The 21,497-nt window shown below is 42.5% G+C and overlaps 1 protein-coding gene across 1 annotated transcript in view; it reads left to right on the forward strand.

The window, feature by feature from the left end:
* Positions 1-21,497, forward strand: part of LOC122799215 (myosin phosphatase Rho-interacting protein-like) — a 2,938,789-nt gene that overhangs the window by 434,158 nt on the left and 2,483,134 nt on the right. The window contains exon 3 of the mRNA XM_044068133.1: positions 8,564-8,629. Within this exon, the coding sequence (XP_043924068.1) occupies positions 8,564-8,629 (66 nt within the window). The remainder of the gene's footprint in view (positions 1-8,563; positions 8,630-21,497) is intronic.

Raw genomic sequence — 21,497 nt, forward strand, 5'->3', positions numbered from 1 at the left:
TCTTCCATTTATCCGAACAGTACAAAATACTTCTTTCTTTGCCTATAAATCTACTGCAGTGACTGACCGAGTACAGATACACCATCAACATAAACAGTAGGGTCACAGCTTTCTGATTGATCAGCTTGTCTCTTCGAATGTTCTCTTTAACAGGGACTGTTACAGAGTTCACATTTGCTGCCTTGTGCTTGGGCCTATTTCTTTTAACCACATGCTCCATACTTTCAGCATTGCCATTAAAATATACTGGAAGCATGCATTTCTCATTTGTAAGCATATTTGTGTGCATTTCTGTGAGCTGATATATTTGACCAATCTCAATGGCTTATTGAAAGTTAAATAACTGTCATGAAGCAAAATCTTCCTCACAGCACAATTCTTTAATACTACACACACGTCTGTCTTTTATCAGCTCATCCCTTAAGTCACCAAATCTGCACATTTTAGCAAAACTCAACCAAAAAATATGTATAATTATAAACTAATCCAACAAAGAGCAAAGTAAATGTCCAGGTACCACAATCATGATCCAACAAAGAGCAAAGTAAATGTCCAGGTACCACAATCATGATTCATGTTTCATGATTGTGGTACCTGGACATTTACTTTGCTCTTTGTTGGATCATGATTGTGGTACCTGGACATTTACTTTGCTCTTTGTTGGATCATGATTGTGGTACCTGGACATTTACTTTGCTCATTTTAGCAAAACTTTCACCTGGCTTTTGAACCCTTGTGTAAAATAAGTGCCTTTCCATTGTAATATTTGTTTGGGGTTGCACATTTCTCTAAATTTACATTTTAAGCACTTGTGGTTGTCCCTTGTTTCAGCTGGTACCACTGTATGACAGTTTTCCCCCTCTCCTGCAAACACAGCAGGTGCATACACAAATAAAATTCTCTCTTTCTATGGCTTCTGAACCAGCTAAATTAAGCAGAATAAATGCCTTTGTACATGCATCTTTGTCAGAAAATGCAACTTGTATGAAAATATCGTACTCTTGCTCAAGCACTCTCTAGTTGTCTGCAATATTATCATCAAATACAAGTGGACCAGGTTTTTGAAATCCTTTGGCTATGCCAACAAAGTATGCTTAAACACTCTAAGTATGGCCCTTGTAATTATGTATGAACATGCACACACACCAGGTACTTATAATAACATTCAAATGCACAATAAACTCTTTGAAATACTGTACTTTGCGAAATATACTTTGAAATAGCTGTATTTTGCAAAATAACTGCACTGTAATACTACACAAACGTGGGAACAGTTTTTATACTTCGGATATCTCAAATAGCTTTAATTAATGCAAAAAAGTAGCACACAGCAAAAAAGTCCAGCAGTTTTCCTTATTTTATACATTGTATGCAATTCGGACATTATTTCAAACATTTTCGTAACCAAACCTCTCAGCTAAAAAATCTGGACAAAGCCAGAAATAATGGGGGGACAAAGGCCAAAAAATAAGGACAGACTTTAAATATTACTCCTGTAAACTTAGAATGTTGCTAGAATAACAGGTGTATTATTATATATTAAGTCTGACATTCAAATTTCTCTCATTATTCAGTATTATTTAGTCACTTCAGTCCTCAGTGATTTGCCAGAAAACTGCAAATTTTATGAGGAACAGACCAAAATTGTATGTCAAAAATCTGGACAGTTGAGAGGTATTTTTTAACTATATCGAATGTTTATCAATATGTCGCAGTTTCGGATGTTTCATTTAACTAGAAATTTGTTTTGAGCATTCTTAGTGCTTCATTTTATATTCTTCGAGTAAGAAATAATTTAAGCAGGTTTTTAGTACCTGGAATTCGTTTCTGACCTGTTTTTGCAAGTTGTAATTGCAGTAGGGGTGATCCATTCCTCTATATTCCTCCAACATTAACTGAGTGCCTCTTGGTCTTGATTCTGGATACCACTTCTGATGCCATGTCACTCGTCCACAGGTGGGGTAGTTCATTTATGTGCTTTATTATATAGAAACACATCAGGATGGATAGCAGCAGCATAAAATATAAACAAACTGATTAACTGACAGACCATTACATGTATGCATGCTTACATCTCAACAGCTCTCTACAAAGTGGCAGTCTGGCTTGCATATGCTCAGTATTTATACACATGTGCAAGCCCATGGAAAGCTTGTTAAAGATATACATATATGCTGAGCTACAGTTTTTGTGAGATTATTCTGTTTATAACAAATGATAGCAGGTGGGGTTTGTATGACTGAGGATGGTTTAGGTTGTTGGGGAATGAGGATTTTTTTCTGTTATTAACCACTGCAGACAATGTCACAGATTGCTATAATAAACATAGATCGCTGCTTTCATTTACAAACTCCCATCTCCTCAGTCGCTAAATACATTACCGATATTGGGGGGAGAGAGAGGTTTCACATAATGAGAATAGTAGTGTGTTATTTATAGAAGTTGAGGAGTGGAATTGTGGCACAGTGACAGTAGCAAAGGCATTGGCTAACCTTGTTTATTTTTTACCTTGTAAAATGATGGGATTACTATGAAACAGGCACTGCCTGACTTCTTTCATGGTTTTTCCAGATGTTCTTCATCTCACATTGCTGCAGTCCTGACACTTGGGTAGTCCGCTGTCCCAAGTCTCGCATGACCGACGTCATTTCCTCAGTCTTTTTTGCCGCATGGTCCGATGCAGAAGCAGTTTTGCAAGTGCAGGTTGGCGTTCTGAGATTTTCCAAGTCGGAGTTTCAGACCGAATCTAGAATATTTTGGTTTTTCTTGCCTCAGTATTTTACCGGATGTCAGAAAAGTGAATAACTGTATTTCTTGTGGGAAACAGATACCTCATAGGGATTACCATACCTTGTGTATACCTTGCTTAGGGCCTGAGCACGACGTGGTTGGCTGTCGCTCTTGTGCTAGATTTAACAAACGCACTATAAAGAGAAGATTAGATTGTGCCAGGTTAGTTTTTGGGAAGCGGTGTAATTATAAAATGCCGCCGGATGCTCCGCTTCATCAAAAAGCGCAAGGACAAAACAGCAAAGCCTAGGCTGGAAGAACCGTCCGTACCGGACGTCTGTTCTTTAGAGGGCTCGGAGCCAGAGGTTCAGCCAGAAATTTCTTTGGAATCCCAGGGAGAGACTTTATTGCTGCAAGATGTGACCTCTCAGGAGGTAGGCCAGGCGGAAGGGGCTTCTCAGGTAGCTGTTCTTCCCTCCCTTCCTAAGGTGGTTAGGCCCTCCTGCTGTTTCCAAGGCTTCTCCCAGGGGCAGGCCAGGTTTTGTTTCAGGTGTTACCCCTAGTTCTTCAGGGTCTGTACCTAAGAAGCATATGCTTAAGATGGCAGAAGATTTGATTACAATGATTAGAGGTTCTATGCCCCCTCCTGATAAGAGGCCTAGGGTGGAACCTGAGCTTGGGAGTTTTGAGCAGTGTTCGGATGCTTCTGAGTCTTCGGCTGAAGACTTGCAGGAGTATTCCCTTACTCTGATTCTGATGTAGATGATTCTACTCCTTCTGCTTCTCCCCCTGAGGATTTTTCATTTTCAGAGACTCTTCATTCCATGAGGGAGCATTTTAAATGGGAAGGTCAGGATTTCTCTGATGCCAGGAAAAGGCTGAGGGAATTTTGTTTCTACCCCAGCATAGGCCTTTAGCTATACCTCCTGTTCTAGATGTGGTGGAGGATGTTTCTGCAGAGGCTTCTCTGAACCCTGATTCTTTGCCTCCTGCTCCAGTTAAACCGGATAGATATTATAGGGTGCCTGAAGCTCATAAGTATCTTTTAAGAGACCTAGGGCAGACCCAGAAACTGTTTCACAGGGGCCTAAAGGTGTTAAGGCTTCTGTTGTTAAAAATCCTGTTCCTCCAGATAAAGAGGCAAGGGCTTTGGATAGATGGGGCAAGAAAGTGTATACTTCTTCCACTTTGGCCATGAGAGCTTTGAATTGCCAGTTTCATATGTTGAAATACCAAAATTATCTCCTTTCACAATTAAAGTCTAAGGTAGATGCTTGAAGGTATTGAGTGTAAAGAGTTGCAGGATTTAGTTCATGTTTCTGAACAGGTGGGTAAGCATTCTTTGCAATGTGGTTTTGATGCTGTGCAGGCCTCTTCGAGGGTGGCTGCCACTGGTTCGGTTCTAGGCACGCCTGGCTGAGGGATCAAAATTTAGCTGAGCATGTGAAGACAAGGATTTTAGATGCTCCTTTACAATCTGATGTGTTGTTTGGTTCGCCTGTGGAAGCAGTTCTAAAGAAAATGGAAGACAAGGCTAAGTCTATGCAGACTGTTAAAGATTTTTGCAGGTTCAGCCTCCAAGTTTAGTAGAAATTGGCCTACCAAGGGGTGGACATATCCTGCTTATGATTCCCAGTCTAGGGGTAGGTCTAGACGTGGTAGGGGCAGAGCTCAAGGTTCTTTTAGGCCTAGAACAGGGAGTTCACCTGCTCAGCCTTCTGGTGAGGGCAGGGGTCAGTCCTTAAACAGACCCAATGACCTGCCTTTTCAGCTGCCGGAATCTTCTCGCCTGGCAGCACCTTTGGGAGGAAGGTTAGCACTTTTCAAAGAAAACTGGAGTTTAATTACCCAAGACAGATGGGTATTGGATATCATTCACCACGGTTACAGGTTTTATTTCCATACCTTGCCTCCTTTCAAAGGCATGCCAAACATTCCTCCTCAACAAAGGAAAGAGGCTCACAAGCAAATTTCTCTGTTACTCCACATAGGGGCCATTCAGCCGGTTCCTGTGCCAGAAAGGCCTAGGATTTTATTCTCGCCTGTTCCTAGTACCAAAAAGGGGAACACGTGGAGACCAATTTTGGATCTATCTATCCTCAACACTTATCTGGACATTCCCAAGTTCAAAATGTTGACGTTACAACAGCTTTTACCTCTGCTGGGCAAAGATCACTGGATGGTAACTTTGGATCTCAAGGAAGCTTACCTTCATGTTCCTTTCAGACTAATTTGCAGAAAGTATCAATTCTCATTATCAGTTCTCTGCATTGCCCTTTGGCTTATCTACTGCCCAGAGTATTCACAAAGGTTCTGGCTCCAGTGATAGCTTTCTTCAGGCTAAAAGGAATACAAATCTATCCTTATTTGGACGACTGCCTGATTCTGGCTCAAGGAAGGGACGTTCTTCGGCATTTGGAATATGTGATAGCAGTGCTAAGATGCCTAGGGTATTCTGTGAACGAAATAAAGTCCAGTCTAGTACCCTCTCAAGACATGTGCTTTCTGGGTGTGAGACTGAATACAGCAACCCAGATGGCCTTTTAACCCCGGACAAACAAAAGAATCTTTCTTTACTTCCATCAACTATCTCATCAGTCCGGGCTGACTGCAAGGACAGTCCTTCAAGCCTTAGGGTTCATGGCATCTTGTATTCTGGTGCTTCCCAATGCCAAACTGCATATGAGGAAGCTGCAATGGTATCTCAAATGTATGGACACAGCACTGCCAGGATTTGGACACTGTCATTCAAATAATTCCTTGCATTCAGAAGGAATTTTTGTGGTGGGCTCAGGAATGTCACCTAAACAAGGGACTCTCTGTGACCCGGCCAGAGGCGAGTCAGATTCTAACGACAGATGCCTCAGACACAGCTTGGGGAGCTCATCTGAATGGAAAGTGGATACAAGACAAGTGGCCTGCCAGACTGCAGCATCTACATATCAACATGAAGGAGATGTTAGCAGTCCAGTTTGCATTACTGGCTTTCAAGGATTTACTTCTTCCAGGGCAGGTGTTGATTCTAACAGACAACACAACTGTCATGTGGTACATCAACAAACAAGGGGAACACATTCTTATCCTCTATGCAGGCAAGCAATGATTTTGTGGGAGACTGTTAAGCTTGCAACTGAATCTTCAAGCAAGGTTTCTGCCAGGAGCACAGAACTCCTTAGCGGATGTGTTAAGCAGGCAAATCATGGATCCCCACGAGTGGAAACTGGATCTTCATGTATTTCAGACATTGACAGTGTCATGGGGAACTCCAGACATAGATCTGTTCGCTTCTCCACTAAACCACCAGCTGCCAAAGTTTTGCACAAGGTTTCATCCCACAGCCTGGAAAGTGGATGCTCTTTCTTTCAGTTGGAAAAATCTTCATGTGTATGCCTTTCCACCTCTGCCTCTCCTCCCAAAGGTACTTCTAAAGGTCAGACAAGCCAAGCCAAGGATGATTTTAATAGCTCCAGATTGGCCTCGGCAGCACTGGTACCCATTGCTGAGGAGTCTGGTTCCATGGCCCTGACCTTTGATTCCACAGCTATTGTCTCAGAAGGACGGGCATGTACTGAATGTCAAGCTTCACTCTCTTCATCTAACAGCCTGGCATATTCTGTTTTGAACCATAGCAGGTCTCAGCTTCCTCAACAAGTTTTGAATGTGATTATGGAAGCCAGAAGACCTAGTACAAGGAAAGTGTACGAGGAAAATGGAAGAGATTTTCATTTTGGAGTGCAGCAAAGGATTTGGATGTTTCTGAGCCAAATTTGAGTGTGGCTCTTCAATATCTTACTGAGTTATTGGACAAAGGTTTGTCTTTCTCTTCCATTAAGATTCATGCTGCAGCAATTTCAGCTCACTATGATTGTGACCCACCATTGTTTTCTCATCCTTTGTTCAAGCAATTTCTTAGAGGAGAGCTCCTACTCCTGCTTGGGACCTCAATTTTGTGTTGGAGAAACTCACTCTACAACCTTTTGAGCCTGCAGCTACTGCTGAATTGAAATATTTGTCATGGAAGACTGCTTTTGTTAGCCATTACCTCTGCAAGAAGGGTGTCTGAATTGCAGGCCCTGTTGAGCCTTTCCTGATTTTTCATAAGGATAGGGTATCTTCTTACTAATCCTTCCTTTATGCCTAAAGTGGTTTCTAGTGTGGCTTTAAACCAAACTATTCATTTGCCTACCTTTTATGCAAATCCCCAAAATAAGGGGAAAAGATTTTGCACACTTTAGATATACACAGGCAATTATGTTATTATTTAAGCAGGACTAAGGATTTTAGGCAGTCTCAGCAGTTGTTTGTTTCATTTGCTTTGAGTTCTCAGGGTAAGCCTGTGTCAAAACAAACTATTTCTAAGTGGATTGGGTTTTGCATTACTTTCTGTTACTCCCATCATGGCAAGGAGATTCCAGCTGGGATTAGGCCTCATTCCACTAGGGCTACTGCCACTTCAACAGCATTTCTAAGGGGGATATTTTGGAGGCTGCTACTTGGAGTTCAGTGCATACTTTCTCTAAGCATTACCACCTTCCTCTCTACTCTAAATCTAGGGCTGGTTTTGCCACTGCTATTTTACAGGGCATGTTGTCAGCTCCTGCTTCTTTGTGATTTGCCATCCTCCCTTACCTCTGCTTTGGGATTCTACTGTCAGGACTGCAGCAATGTGAGATGAAGAACATAGTACAGTTTTGTACCTACCATAAATGTAGATGTTCAAGATCCACATTGCTGCAGTCCTCCCTCCTTCCCTCTGTGTTTAAGGGTGGTTGTGTGGGTGGGATTGTACCTTTCTGACTTTGTATATATTGTACATATATTTGGTACAGGGTGTTTGGTGTGTTGTTGTTTTTGGTTTGGCCTTATCTTTTAGGGTCTTCTGACATCTGGGGCAAGAAAAGACTGACAGACTAATGCGCCTTGACCGGTATTCGGGCCGACTGGGACAGCGGACTACCCAAGTGTCAGGACTGCAGCAATGTGGATCTTCGAACATCTACATTTATGGTAGGTACAAAACTGTACTTTTCCAGCTTTGTGGTAGTATCATAGAATATTGGCATAAAGTGACTATGGTAACTGGAGAATGAATGAAAATGTTTTGAAATACAGGCATTACCAATTAAAAAATAATAAAAATCATGCAACCCTTTTTTGTGTACTACAGTATGAAAAAAGTATTGGTTAACTTTTTTTTTTCTTTGCTTTTCTTCCTTTAAATGTCTTTGTATTCATTTATAATGCCACAGATTGTAAGTACAAATTACTAGCAAGCACACACTGCTTTCTTCATAATCCATGGCTTGGTCTAGGTAAATTGTTAATTTCCTAGAATATAAATCTCAAAACACCACAGTATAATTTTCCAAGCAGTGCACTCATTTTTAAAACCTAAATTTATACAAGTGTTAATGCATTTTAATGGTTTTTGGGTCTGTTGACATGCCCTTATACATGAAGTTGATGCATATTTGAGCCTATACAGTATTTTTTTTACTTCACTTGCAAGCTGTAGATATTGAAAGTAGTAACTGCAGCAGGTTTTTTTATATTGTGTTTCTTTACGCCCTGCCTTTTTCCTGATTTTTAGTAACTCTGTGAGATTCTTAGTGATCTGATGTTCCCTGATGCCTTTTCTTAAGTATTTAAAGCATTTTGTCTTTGGGGTCGGATCATATTCACAGTTGCATTGTAAAGATCTTTGGCTTCTGCATTTAAATAAATAAATATTCCAATAGAGTACCATGTTAAACAGAAAACAGTGATTTTTTTTCAAATTGTTGTATCTCTTACCTGGGAAAATAGTAATTCTGTTTTTCCTCTACCCTTACAGAAATGGCAGCGTCGTTTCTTTGTCCTGTATGAACATGGATGCTTGCGCTTTGCTTTGGATGAGTCTGTAAGTAACATTTCCTTACAGTTCAGATTATCATTGATTAGATTTGGTGTAGGACATGAAACACATACTGTTTTATATTTTTAGTGTTGTGATAAATAGTTCATGTAAAAATTGTGTGTGGAACTTTGGATTTTCATGGAAAAGTTGGTATCAGAGTAACTGCTCAAGTGTGAAATACTGTTCAATTGCTGTCGCATAAGGATTAGAGCCCCATCATTACTTAATCCTAAGACTTTTAGGAACCTATGAACATCCACTTGTATGATTTATTCTAACTTTAAAAAGTGCTCTGCTACTGCGTATACCTCAGTTAGATTCTTAGAAGAGTAGAATCAGGCATCTTTCAGGTGTCTGACCATGTCAGGCTTGACTAGCAAGCTTGTATTAGTTTGGCTGCTTGGAGCCATCCATCCACACTTCTGCATTTGAATTAGGCATTTCTCAGTACACACACAAGGCAGTTCTGGATCCAGTCATGTTTTGTTTCTCACTCTGTGCTTGTTTGACATTTCGTGGTTCACAGTCTACAGCATGTGGATTGCCTTGTATAGAAAATTTACATTCCATGGGTAAAGCTGTAATATTCTTCAAAAAGGTATCTTTGGAGATAATCAGCAAATTTTATCCATTAAGAAGAGTGAGAATTAAAGGATGATTCCCAGCCATTGGTTATCTTTGACATCAAAACTGCCTTTCAGAGCTGTAATCATTTTTATAAACCTCTAGAACGTTATAGAGCACTACCCCCAAACAGTTATGGAAGGAACTAGCGCACTTTTTAATGTTACGTACCATCAAACTTTTAATCTCCTCAAATTTCTATAATGTAGTTTCATTGCTGAATCATTTAATATGAATTTTATATGGTGACCTAGCCTGTAGCAGCAACTTATGCACTCATCACATCTTATGGCCAGGCTACCTTAAACTGTAGAGTTTTACTTGATATCATTTAGCCACTTAACAGTCCAAGAAGCTACTAATGCAGACTGTTAGCTGTCTTGTTGTTGATGTGGTAAGTCAAGTCACATGTCTGGTGAGTAAAAATTTTTAAGAGGATGGGTGTATCTGTGCATGTGGGTGAAGCTGCCAAGTCCCTACTTGGTCGTTTTGCTGAGGCACTCAAATCTGATTTAATGTCTTGTAGAAGTCTGTGTTCTTGCTACTACTGTGGTTAGATCCAAAACAAGTGTGATGGTAGAACCACATCATATGCACCTAATATAATCCCTAATATAATACCAGGTCAGCCACATTTTTACACTATTTCACTGTTGCTTTCATGGTATCACAGTTAGCTGTCGACCATGCCTCCAGAGCCATTCACAAGAAAGGAAGTACTGAAATAGGGATATCACACTATGTTTCATTAAGTTGTCTTGTCTAGGGTATTGCAGGAATGTATCTTTGGACCCTTACTGACATCAGCCTGAGTGAACAATGTATAGTCGCACTATGAGTGGGCCATTTTGGTTCACATAATGCAGTAACCTCAGCCTAGTAAAGACTATAGCAAGGGATAATTGTAGGAATGTGTTCTAATTCCAGCAGCTGTAATTGTGAACCTCAGAATAAACAAAATGTTATTCTGAGTGGGGAATTTTATGTGTGTGTGTGTGTGTGTGTGTGTGTGTGTGTGTGTGTGTGTGTGTGTGTGTGTGTGTGTATGGAAGTCTGAGGTTGTGGTAACTCAGAATATTCCCACCTAATGTAAGTTACAGGGACCTTGAATTTAGTACATGTAGCAGGTGTGATGGGGTGGGGATTTAATAGTGTCACAGAAACTTCTCAGATCCATGTTTTTAGTATGGAATTAGTTCCCTTTTGAGTTTCAGGACCCATAGTTGCAGATCCTGAATTTGTGATAGGAAGCATACCTCTCAACTGTACAGATTTGTACAGAATATCCAAATTTTTACCTCATAATTTTGGTCTTTTTCTCACAATATTTTTTGGCAAATCATTGAAAAATGATTTGAGGCATGAAGTCAGAAAATAATTATAGACATTTGAGTTTCAGACTTCATACCCCTCAGAAAAATTGTGTTAATGCAATGCCTGTTAGTCTATCAACTTTCTTAAGTTTGTAAGAGCAATATTTAAAAAGTGTCCCTATTTTATTACCTTTGTCCTTCTATTGTTCATGACTTTGCCCAGATTTTTTGCTCTAAGAGGTTTGAACAGTATGATGGGAAGCTGTAACTCCTTAGAACGTCAAACCTAGTTTAGCTACTCAGGACTTGTGCTAAATAACGGTTATGGTCCCAGGAGTTAATAATGCTTCCAAAATGGTAGGAGCTCTTTGCTCAAAAACTGTGCTGCTCTTGGAACTGGGATTAAGAAAACACTAGCTGTGTGCCTTCCCATCTTCCTTTACCAGGAGTTAGCGCTAAAGACCCAGTGCATTATGTTGATCATGGCTAACCAAACCTGTGGTCCATCTCCTTAAGTTGTACAAATCTAGTTAATGTCAAAAACTGTGGTATGGAACCCTTATAACATATTACGTGACACAAGACAGTACAGTATAGCTACATTAGCAGTAGAATACTGCAGTATCCTTTGGCAGTGCCTCATGGATCCCATCATTGCCTCAGCCTTTGTAAAATGGAGTGTCTACACAAAATAGGACAAAACTTATAGAAATAATTTTTGCTTTAAGGCTGATGCTGAGATGTGTGCGTCTTTTTCCTCATATGTTCTTCAGTGGTACAGCTCCCTAAAAGGCTATGAACCCTTCAGTGGCTTTATGCTGGAAGGTGAAAGAGCTAAGAGATGGCATGAAGAGCCCGACTTAATAAATTGTTTCTCTGCGTGTAAAACTCTCTCCCTTGCCATGTCTGCTCCACAAAGTCAAACTCTTCTTTTAATAACTTTATCTGTCAGTTTCTTAACTTTCACAGTAATGGCTAGTGTGTTGTAATGAACGAATCACACAAGTTGCGTACACTCATAGTATCGAAGTTACTGGACCTCGAACATCCTATTGTGGGGGGACTGCGCCCCCCCCCCTGTTAAATATATATTCCAGCTCCGAGATCTCACAACAGTGAGGAAAGGGCAAATATCCCATTCTTTACTGTAACGCAATCTCAGAAGTTCGATATTATGAGCGTTCGCAATTTGTGCAATTTGCTCATATGATATAGACAGTGTTGTAACATAGCTTTAGTCATTGGTTAGAATGAAATTTCCTGCTAAGGATATATTTTTTAGATTTTTCTCCCAAGTTTGAATAATAAACTCTGTGTTGCAGCTTCACAGAGGAAAGGAAGTCATCTTCATTATTTGATGAATTCACCTAGGATGTGCAGTATTTAAAGGAAAGTTAAGAGGCTGCTGTGATTCCCTAACTTAATATTCTCCTAATGGCTGCAAAAGTACATTAGAATTGATTGATGTCCTTCGTGTTTCACATTTGCAGTCATCACATTTGGGTTATCCCTGCCAGGGTAGCCCTCAGTCGGCCCGAATACCAGAAGCTTAGTATTTCTGCATCGGTTGCCGTTGCTCCAGGACTGGCATCAGGTCATCAGTGTTATAAATTAAGGCAGCCAACGCCATTACATCAGTCTTTCTTGCCGAGAAGCTAGAAGCAGAAGCAGTTTGCACGAGTTTCGGTTGGCCGCTACCTGAGTTTTTCATTTCCGAAATTTAAGTTGAAGTCTTCTAAAGCTAAGTACCCCATTGGGGATCCTTCTTTCTTGCTCTAACTGATGTCAGAAAAAGTTAACAATTGTCTCACCTGTGGAAAGCAAATACCACACCGAGATTTTTATTCATACTGCGTCACTTGCTTAGGCCCAGACCACGACGTCTCCTGTCGATTTTGTGCTCTGTTCAACGTCAGAACTATACGTCGTTGGGCCCTTATTGTAGCTAGATATTTTCGCGCTCAGTCCTCGAATTCTGATATGGCTTTGGTAAGCCATCCGACAGCAGATCTTAGGAAAAAATGTAAAGATAAAGACAGAGACAGACAGCACAGATCCAAAACTGCCGACAACACTTCCGTTAAGCTAGTAGTCAGATGTTCTTCGTGTTTCACTGTTGCAGTCATTAAATTTGGGTTATCTGCTTGCTGTAGCCCTCAGTCGGCCTGATTAACAAATTCTTGGGTCCTGCAGATGCAGTCCCTTCTTCCATGACGTCAGGTCGTCAGGGGGTATAAAACATGCAGCCAATGCCATTACCCCAAGTCTTTCTTGCCATGCAGTGCCCAAAGCAGAAGCAGTTCGCAAGTGCCGGTCGGCTGACTCCTGAAATTTTCGTTTTCAAGTTTCAGAACCGAAGTCTTCAACTAAAGCTAAGTACCCCATTGGGGAAACTTTTTCTTGCTCCTTACCAATGTCAGTAAAAGTTAATAATTGCAAGTTAATAATTGCATTACTTGTGGAAGGCAAATACCTCACAAAGATTTTCATTCGTACTGTATTCCTTGCCTGGGCCCTGACCATGACATACCTCGCTGTCGGTTTTGTGCTTTATTTAATCAGTGCACTCTCCGTCGTCTGTATATTTTCGCCTCTAAATATTTAGGTTCTCGGTTTAATTATCCAGAAATTTCGTCGGTTAGCCATCTGCCGGGATTTAAAAAAAAACGCAAAGATAAAGACAGAGACAGGCCGCCTAGGTCCAAAGCTGCTGACAACGCTTCTCCTAAGCCAGTTGCTAGTTCGCCGGTACTCAGTGAGGCTCTTTCGCAGCCTCTGATACCCGCTACTTCTGATTTGCAGGCCTCTACTGAGACCCATTTGGAGTCCGGTATGCCGCGAGATGCTTTAACTGTGAAACCTACGGATGTCTCTACCTTGGATGGGTCCAGAGCCGCTGTGCAGGCACCAGTGTCTGAGGGTGTATTCAGGCCTATGGACTTGCATATTAAACAGACGCCTCCTTCTTCATTTAAGCCTAAATCTCGAACCATGACTAAGAAACCGATGCCCAGGCCGCATGCTCAGGCCTCTATGCCTAAAAAAACAAATGATAAGAATGGCTGAAGATCTTATAACTTTAATCAGGGGAAGCCAACCTCCCCCTTCTAAGAGACCTAGGACTGAAGTTGTTTATGAATCTTCTGACCAGGATTCTGATTTTTCTGATTCTTCTGATGATCTGAATTTTTCATATCCACTTATGAGGATTCTAATGCAGAGGACTCTATTCCCTCTGCTTCCCCTCCAGAGGATTTTTCTTTTGGTGAAACCTTACATACTCTAAGGGAGCATTTCCACTGGGAAAGCCAGGATTTGTCTGATTCAAAAAAGAGGCTTAGGGATTTCTTACTCCTGCCTCAGCATAGGCCTTTAGCTATACCTTCTTTACTAGGCATTATTGATGATGCCTTTTTGGAGTCCAGTTTGGCCCCTGATTCTTTGCCTCCTGCTCCCAGAAAACCTGACAGATATTACAGCGTTCCTGATTCACACAAGTTTCTTTTTAAAAATCCTATTGCGGATCCAGCGACTATTTCACAGGGACCCCAAGGCATTAAGGCTTCTACTGCTAAAAATCCTACCCCTTCTGATAGAGACTCCAGGGCACTGGATAGATGGGGTAAGAAGGTTTACACTTCTGCAACCTTTGCCATTAGGGCTTTAAACTGCCAGTTTCATATGTTAAAGTATCAACATGTTATTGGGTTGCTTAAACAGAAAATGATGTTGATTCCTGACTGTGATGAAAATAAAGAATTACAGGATTTAATGCATTCTGCTGAACAGATTGGTAAACATACTTTGCAATGTTGATTTGATTCATTAGAGGCCTCTTGCAGGGCTGCTGTTACTGGGTCTGTGCTCAGAAGGCATGCTTGGCTTAAGGAGCATTGCCTGATCATGTTAAAGCTAAACTGTTGGATGCTCCCTTAAATCAGGACCACCTGTTTGGCAACAAAGCTGAGGAAGTTCTTAAAAAGATAGAAGATAAAGCTAAATCTATGCAAACTGTTCAAGATTTCTTGCAAGTTCAGCCTCCTAGATTTAGTAGGCATTGGCCCTTTAAGAATTGGTCCTTTCCAGCCCCTTCCGGGTCTTCTCAAGCCAAACCCGGACACACCAGAAACCCCAGATTTCAGTCCCAGGGGACACAAAAGACTAAGCAGTGGGGGATTTCCACACTCAAATCTTGGAGTAGTAAGACCCCCCCCCCTGAAAAACTGTCTCAATTACTTGCTTTTAAAATTTCCAAGCACTGCCCAACTGAATGCTCCTTTAGGCGGAAAGATTGGTCTGCAGACCAGAAACTGGGAACTCATTACCCAGGACAATTGGGTTTTAAATATAGTGTCCCAAGGGTACAGATTTCACTTCCACATGTTACCAGCACCAAGCGGGTGGCCGATCTACCCCCAAATCAGTGGGCAGAGGCCCAAAATCAAGTTCTCTCTCTCTTAAGCATGGGGGCTATTCACTTGGTACCAGAAGAGGAAAAGGGACAAGGTTTCTATTCGAGACTTTTCCTGGTACCCAAAAAAGGCAATACATGGCATCCTATCCTGGACCTTTCTACTCTATAAACACCTTTCTGGTGATCCCAAAATTCAAAATGCTGACTCTTCACCAGCTGCTTCCTATGCTAGGCAAAGATGCATGGTTGGCAACACTATACTTAAAAGAAGCATACCTGCACATCCCTATCAGGGAGTCTTGCAGAAGATACCTACGCTTCAAAGCAGACTACATGCACTATCAGTTGTCTGCACTGCCCTTTGGCTTATCTACTGCACCCAGGGTATTCACAAAGTGCCTAGCTCCAGTCATTGCATTTTGCAGGTAAAGAAATATTCAAATATACCCATACCTGGATGATTGTCTAATTCAGGCAGAAAGCCAGGACAAAGCCAGGACATACTTTTGAATCATCTGGCCTTTGTTCGTAGGGTGATGACTTGTCTGGGGTACACCATAAACGAAAAGAAATCACACCTGGTACCCTGTCAACAAATTATATTCCTGTGAGCAAGCTTGAATACAACTTCCCAGATGGCTTTCCTCACGCCAGAGAAATGGATTCATTTGATAACCTACTTCAAACAAGTGGCCACGAAAACCCAGCTATCTGCAAGGCAAATACTGCAAGCGTTGGGGTTCATGGCCTCCTGCATTCTTCTAAGTCCATATGCAAGGCTGCATATGAGGAAACTACAATGGTATCTCAAAAGCCTATGGTGTCAACATTCACAGGATCTAGAAGCAATGATTCCTATCATACCTTGCCTACGCCTAGAGTTCCTTTGGTGGGCAGAGGCCTGCCACCAAAACAGGGGACTACCATTCACACTACCCCCTGCCGCCCAAGCCTTAACAACAGACTGATCAGACTATGCATGGGAGGGCTCATCTGGCAGGGAAGTGCATTCAGGGCAAATGGAACCCACGTCAAATGCACCTGCACATAAATCAAAAGGAAATGTCAGCTGTACAGAATGCTCTGACAGCCTTCAAGGACCACATTCTTCCAGGACCAACTAATGGTAAAGACGGACAACACCACTGTCATATGGTACATAAACAAGCAGGGGGTACACATTTTTACTCCCTCTGCAGACTAGCCATGGCATTGTGGAACACAGCCTTGAGCTTCCAAGTGAATCTACATGCTCGATTCCTGCCAGGAAAACTAAGTACACTGGCAGATGGTCTAAGCAGAAACCTCATGGACCCACACGAGTGGAAACTGGAATCAAGGATTTTCAACATGTTGACAAACAAGTAGGGGAGCCCAGATATAGACCTGTTTGCCTCCCCGCAGAACCATCAATTTGGACAAATTTTGCACAAGTATTCCCCACAAGCTAGATTGGAAAGTGGATGCTCTATCCTTCAGCTGGAAAAAACTGTCAGTTTATGCCTTTCTTCCTCTGCCTCTGCTCTCCAAGGTACTACTAACGCTTGGCCCCATGGCACCTGCCTCAGACTCCTTCCCTGTTGTCTCAGCAGGAGAACCAGATTCTGCACCATCAGCTGGAAACCCTGAACCTAGCAGCCTGGCTAATTACCTAATCTCTCCTTTACCGTCCCTCAGTAAATCATTGATGGATATAATTTTAGAGGCAAGGAGGCCTAGTACTTATCTTATGCTGCAAAATGGAAAAGATTTTGTGCCTGGAATCAATCTCAAAGGATGAGTGCAGCAGTGCCCAATTTACCTCAGATTCTACAATACTTGACTGAGATGCTTCATAAGGGCTTGTCCTTTTCCTCCATCAAAATTCATGCCTCAGCCATTTCAGCTCATTACAGCACAGAGCCTCCCCTCTTCTCTCACCCACTGCTCAAGCAGTTCCTCAGAGGGGCCAAAAATTTAAGGCCACCCAGGGGAGCTCCAACTCCAGCCTGGGACCTTAATTTTGTCTTGGAGAAACTCACTCTTCCTCCTTTCGAGCCAGCTGCTACTGCAGATTTAAAATTCCTTTCCTGGAAAACAGCTTTCCTTTTAGCAATCACTTCTGCAAGAAGGGTATCTGCATTACAGGCCCTTATGGCAGTGGAGCCTTTCATCATCTTTCATGCGGACAGGGTGTCCCTCAGAACCATTCCCTCCTTCATGCCCAAGGTGTGGTATCCAGTGTGGCTCTTAATCAGTCCATTCATTTGCCTACCTTCTTTCCTAACCCACAGAACAAAGGGGAACGGATACTGCACTCCTTAGATGTGCACAGACAACTTAGATTTTACCCACAGGACTAAACCTCCAAGGAAATCTGAACAACTGCTGGTGGCATTTGCTGCAGGGATAGAGGGGAAAGCTATTTCAAAGCAAACCATTTCAAAATGGATAGGTCATTGCATTAATTTCTGCTATAAGCACCATGGAAAACCTATCCCACAGGACATCAGACCCCATTCAACCAGAGCTGCATCTACCTCCATAGCCTTTCTCAGGGGAGTTTCTACCAGGGACATCCTAGAAGCTGCTACCTGGAGTTCTGTACATAATTTCACCAAGCATTATCATTTGCCAATTTTCTCTAAATCCAGAGCTGCCTTTGCCACTGCAGTCTTGCAGGGTCTTATAGCTGGTCCTAATTCTATTTAAATTCCTCTTCCCAACCTTAGCTTTGGGAACCTACCCAAATGTAATGACTGCAGCAGTGAAACACGAAGAACATAGTACAGTTGTGTACACTTACCATAAATGTAGATGTTCGAGTGTATTCACTGTTGCAGTCCTGGTTACCCTCCCTCCAGCCACCTTTCTTCTTTTGGCTATACTTCTACTCTCCCCCTACTATGCTCAAAAAGCTTTTTGGTGTATTTGCTTTTTTGTTGGAGGTATAGCCTTGTAATTATAGATTTAATTGCTTCCCATTAGGGGGCACCTGACATCTGGGACAAGAAAAACTGATGTAATGGCGTCGGCTGCATGTTTTATACCCCTGATGACCTGACATCATGGAAGAAGGGACAACATCCAAAGCAGGACCCAAGACTTTGTTAATCAGGCCGACTGAGGGCTACTGCAAGCAGATAACCCAAATATAATGACTGCAACAGTGAATACACTCTAACATCTACATTTTATGGTAAGTGTACACAACTGTACTTTCTCCATTCCTCAGTGAGGCACTTTTGCAGCCCCTGATGCCTGCTTCTATGAATTCGCAGGCCACTACAGAGACCCTTTTGGAGTCCGGTATGCCGTGAGACTCTTCATCAACCAAGGATCTTGCGGATGTCTCTACTTTGGATGGGTCTGGAACCACTGAGCAGGCACTAGCTTCTGAGGAAGTACTTTGCACTACCGATTCTCGACACAGACCGACAACTTCTTTCATATCTACCGTTCTTTCGAAGACTACCTAGTTCCTAAGGCCCAGAGTATGAACCACACCCAAGAAACCGATGACCCAGTCTCAGGCACCTGCTTCCTTGTCTCAGTCTCAGATGCAAATGGCAGGAGGCCTTATAATGCTTGTCAGGGGGTGCCAGGCTACCCCTTCCAAAAGAAAAAGAGGTTTGTCCCCAGTAGTTTTATCTGAACAGGAGTCCGATGACTCTGATGCACCTGATTATGAAGATATGTAACCCCTGTCAGCTTATGAGGATTCTGATGCAGAGGAATCCATCCCTTCAGCCTCTCCACCCGAGGACTTCTCCTTTGGGGAAACCCTACATACATTAAGGGAACATTTCCAGTGGGAATGCCAGGACTACTCTGAGTCAAAAAAGAGACTCCGGGAATTCCTAGATCTTCCACAGCACAGACCTCTGGCCATTCCTCCTGTCCTGGATGTTGTGGGTAATGTTTTTAGGAATCCAGTTTGACTCCTGACACCCTCCCTCTTGCTTCTAGGAAACCAGACAGGTATTATAGAGTCCCTGACTCTCGCACATTTTTATTAAAAAATCCTACTTACTGCTGTCCTCGAGGTTATCTCTCAAGGGCCTAAAGGAATTAAAGCAACTTCTGCTAAGAATTCCACCCCCTCAGATAGAGATTCCCAAGCATTAGACAGATGGGGTAAAAAAAGTATACACTTCTGCTACTCTTGCTTTTAGAGCACTAAATTGTCAGTTCCATATGCTGAAATATCAGCAACACACCATGGAACTCCTCAAATAAAAAATGTCTTCCTTTCCTGCTTGTGCAGAAAATAGAGAGTTACAAGAGTTTAATGCATTCTGCAAGTCAAGTAACTAAGCACACCTTATAATGTGGTTTTAACGCCCTAGAAGCATCTTGCAGGGCAGCAGTCACTGGTTCTGTTCTTAGAAGGCATGCTTGGTTAAAGGAACAGCCCTTGCCAGACCATGTCAAATCCAAATTATTGGACGCACCACTGCCCAAAGACAATTTGGCACCAAGGCAGAGGAGGTCTTAAAATAGATGGAAGGAAAAGCCAAATCTTTGGAGACAGTTAAAGACTTCTTGCAGATCCAGCCACCAAGGTTCAGTAGGCATTGCCCCTCCAAGCACTAGTCCTTTCCTGCCCCTCCAGGTCAGGTCAGCTCAGCTCAGACCCTGGGGTAGCAGCCCCCCCCCCCCCCCAGACAGCAGCCCCAGGGAATGCAGAGATCTAAGCAATGGAGTTTCTCCTCTTCAAACCAGGGAGTGCTAAACCACCCCATCATGGTAAGAACTCACAATGACTTCAGTCTTCCACCCCCTCCCTCTGCCCACCTGCTCTTGCCCCTAGGAGGAAAACTCTCCTTCCACGCAAGCACCTAGGCCACCATTACCAATGACCGCTGGGTCCTCAACATACTGTCCCAGGGATACAGATTTTATTTCCACACTCTACCAACTCCAAAAGGGTTCACAGATCTTCCCCCAAACCAGTGGACAGAGGCCAAAAAGCAAGTCATTTCCCTGCTCTCGAGGGCAGTAGAACATATTCCTGCAGAACAGGTAGGCCAAGGTTTCTACTTTAGACTCTTTCTGTTACCCAGAAAAGAGGGCACCTAGCGCCCCATCCTCAGTCTGGCCATTATAAACATTCTCCTGATGATACCAAAATTCAAAATGCTCACCCTCCAAAAATTCCTACCTATGCTCTCCAAGGATGCTTGGTTAGCCACCCTAGACCTAAAAGAGGCCTACCTACGCATCCCATTCAGGGAATCCTGCAGAAAATACCTCAGTTTCAGGGCAGGATCACTGCACTTTCAGTTCTCTGTGCATCCCTTTGGCTTATCCACTGCTCCCAGAGTTTTCACAAAATACCTGGCTCCCGCCATTGCTTTTTTGCAGACAAAGAAATATTCAAATTTACCCAAACTTGGACAACTGACTGATTCAGGCAGACAGTCCGGAAAAGCTGAACCTGACCTTTGTAAAGGACCTACTGACCTCCCTGGTGTATACTAGGAAATACCTTCTACATTGCCCACCTGATCATGAAGGGATTCACATCCAGATCTAGTGAGGTCATTGTTCCCCTGTACTCTTCACTTATCAGACCAGTGATCGAGTACAATGCCCCATTCGGAATGTATCTCACCTGACATCTGCAGCAATTGGAGAGACCCCAAAAGTTCCTCACCAAAAGGATAAAGGGACTCCAAAATCTGTCATATGCTGCCAGATTGAAGAAACTCCAGCTCTATTCAGTCGCATACCGTCTGCTCAGAGGTGACATGTGCCTGACATACAAGGCCATGTCCAGCCCGGAATTAATGGACATGCTCCACCTTCAAAAAATCCAAATCCACCAAAACCACTAGAGCAAGCGACTTAAACCTTAGCATGGATATAAATAGGACGTGCTGGAGGGATAGATTTATCACTCAGAGACTCCCTATGCTGTGGAATAAAATCCCGGTCCATGTGAGGCAGAGCACCTCGCTGGCTCTGTTCAAGAGAAATCTTGACCTGTGGATGGGACTGGACAGAGGCACAACAAACTAATGGGCACAGTATTTTTTCATATAAGGGGTGGCGTAAGCCACAAAAATTTGGGCTAGGCTTATAAATGCCTTAGGGCAGATAGCCTAGTATAAACCTATGAACCTATGAACTATCAATGAAAAGAAATCAAAAAATTGTATTTCTGGGAGCAAGCCTGGGCACAGCATCCCAGGTGGCATTCCTTACACCAGAAAAACAAACCTACCTGACAAAAAAACTACTTCTTTCAGCTAGCCACCAGATCCCAGTTATCCACAAGGAAAATTCTGCAAGCTCTGGGGTTCATGGCTTCTTGCATTCTATTCATTCCAGAAAAGAACACAGTGCAGCGTTGTTAAAAGTGTGCAACCTTTTAACATTTGACATGTGATCCGATATCCTTTTCATTCTTCCTCACATTGGGTTACGGATCCGATCCTTGGTTCCAACTCAGCTGCGTTTCTCACAGACTTAGTTTCCAGCCTCGAGCTTCTCACACTACCCACAATGCTCTACACTGTACCCAGCCTCCTTAGAA

Source organism: Protopterus annectens, chromosome 4.part0 (genome assembly GCF_019279795.1).
Source record: "Protopterus annectens isolate FY-2018-M chromosome 4.part0, PAN1.0, whole genome shotgun sequence".
NCBI classification, from domain to species: Eukaryota; Metazoa; Chordata; order Ceratodontiformes; family Protopteridae; genus Protopterus; species Protopterus annectens.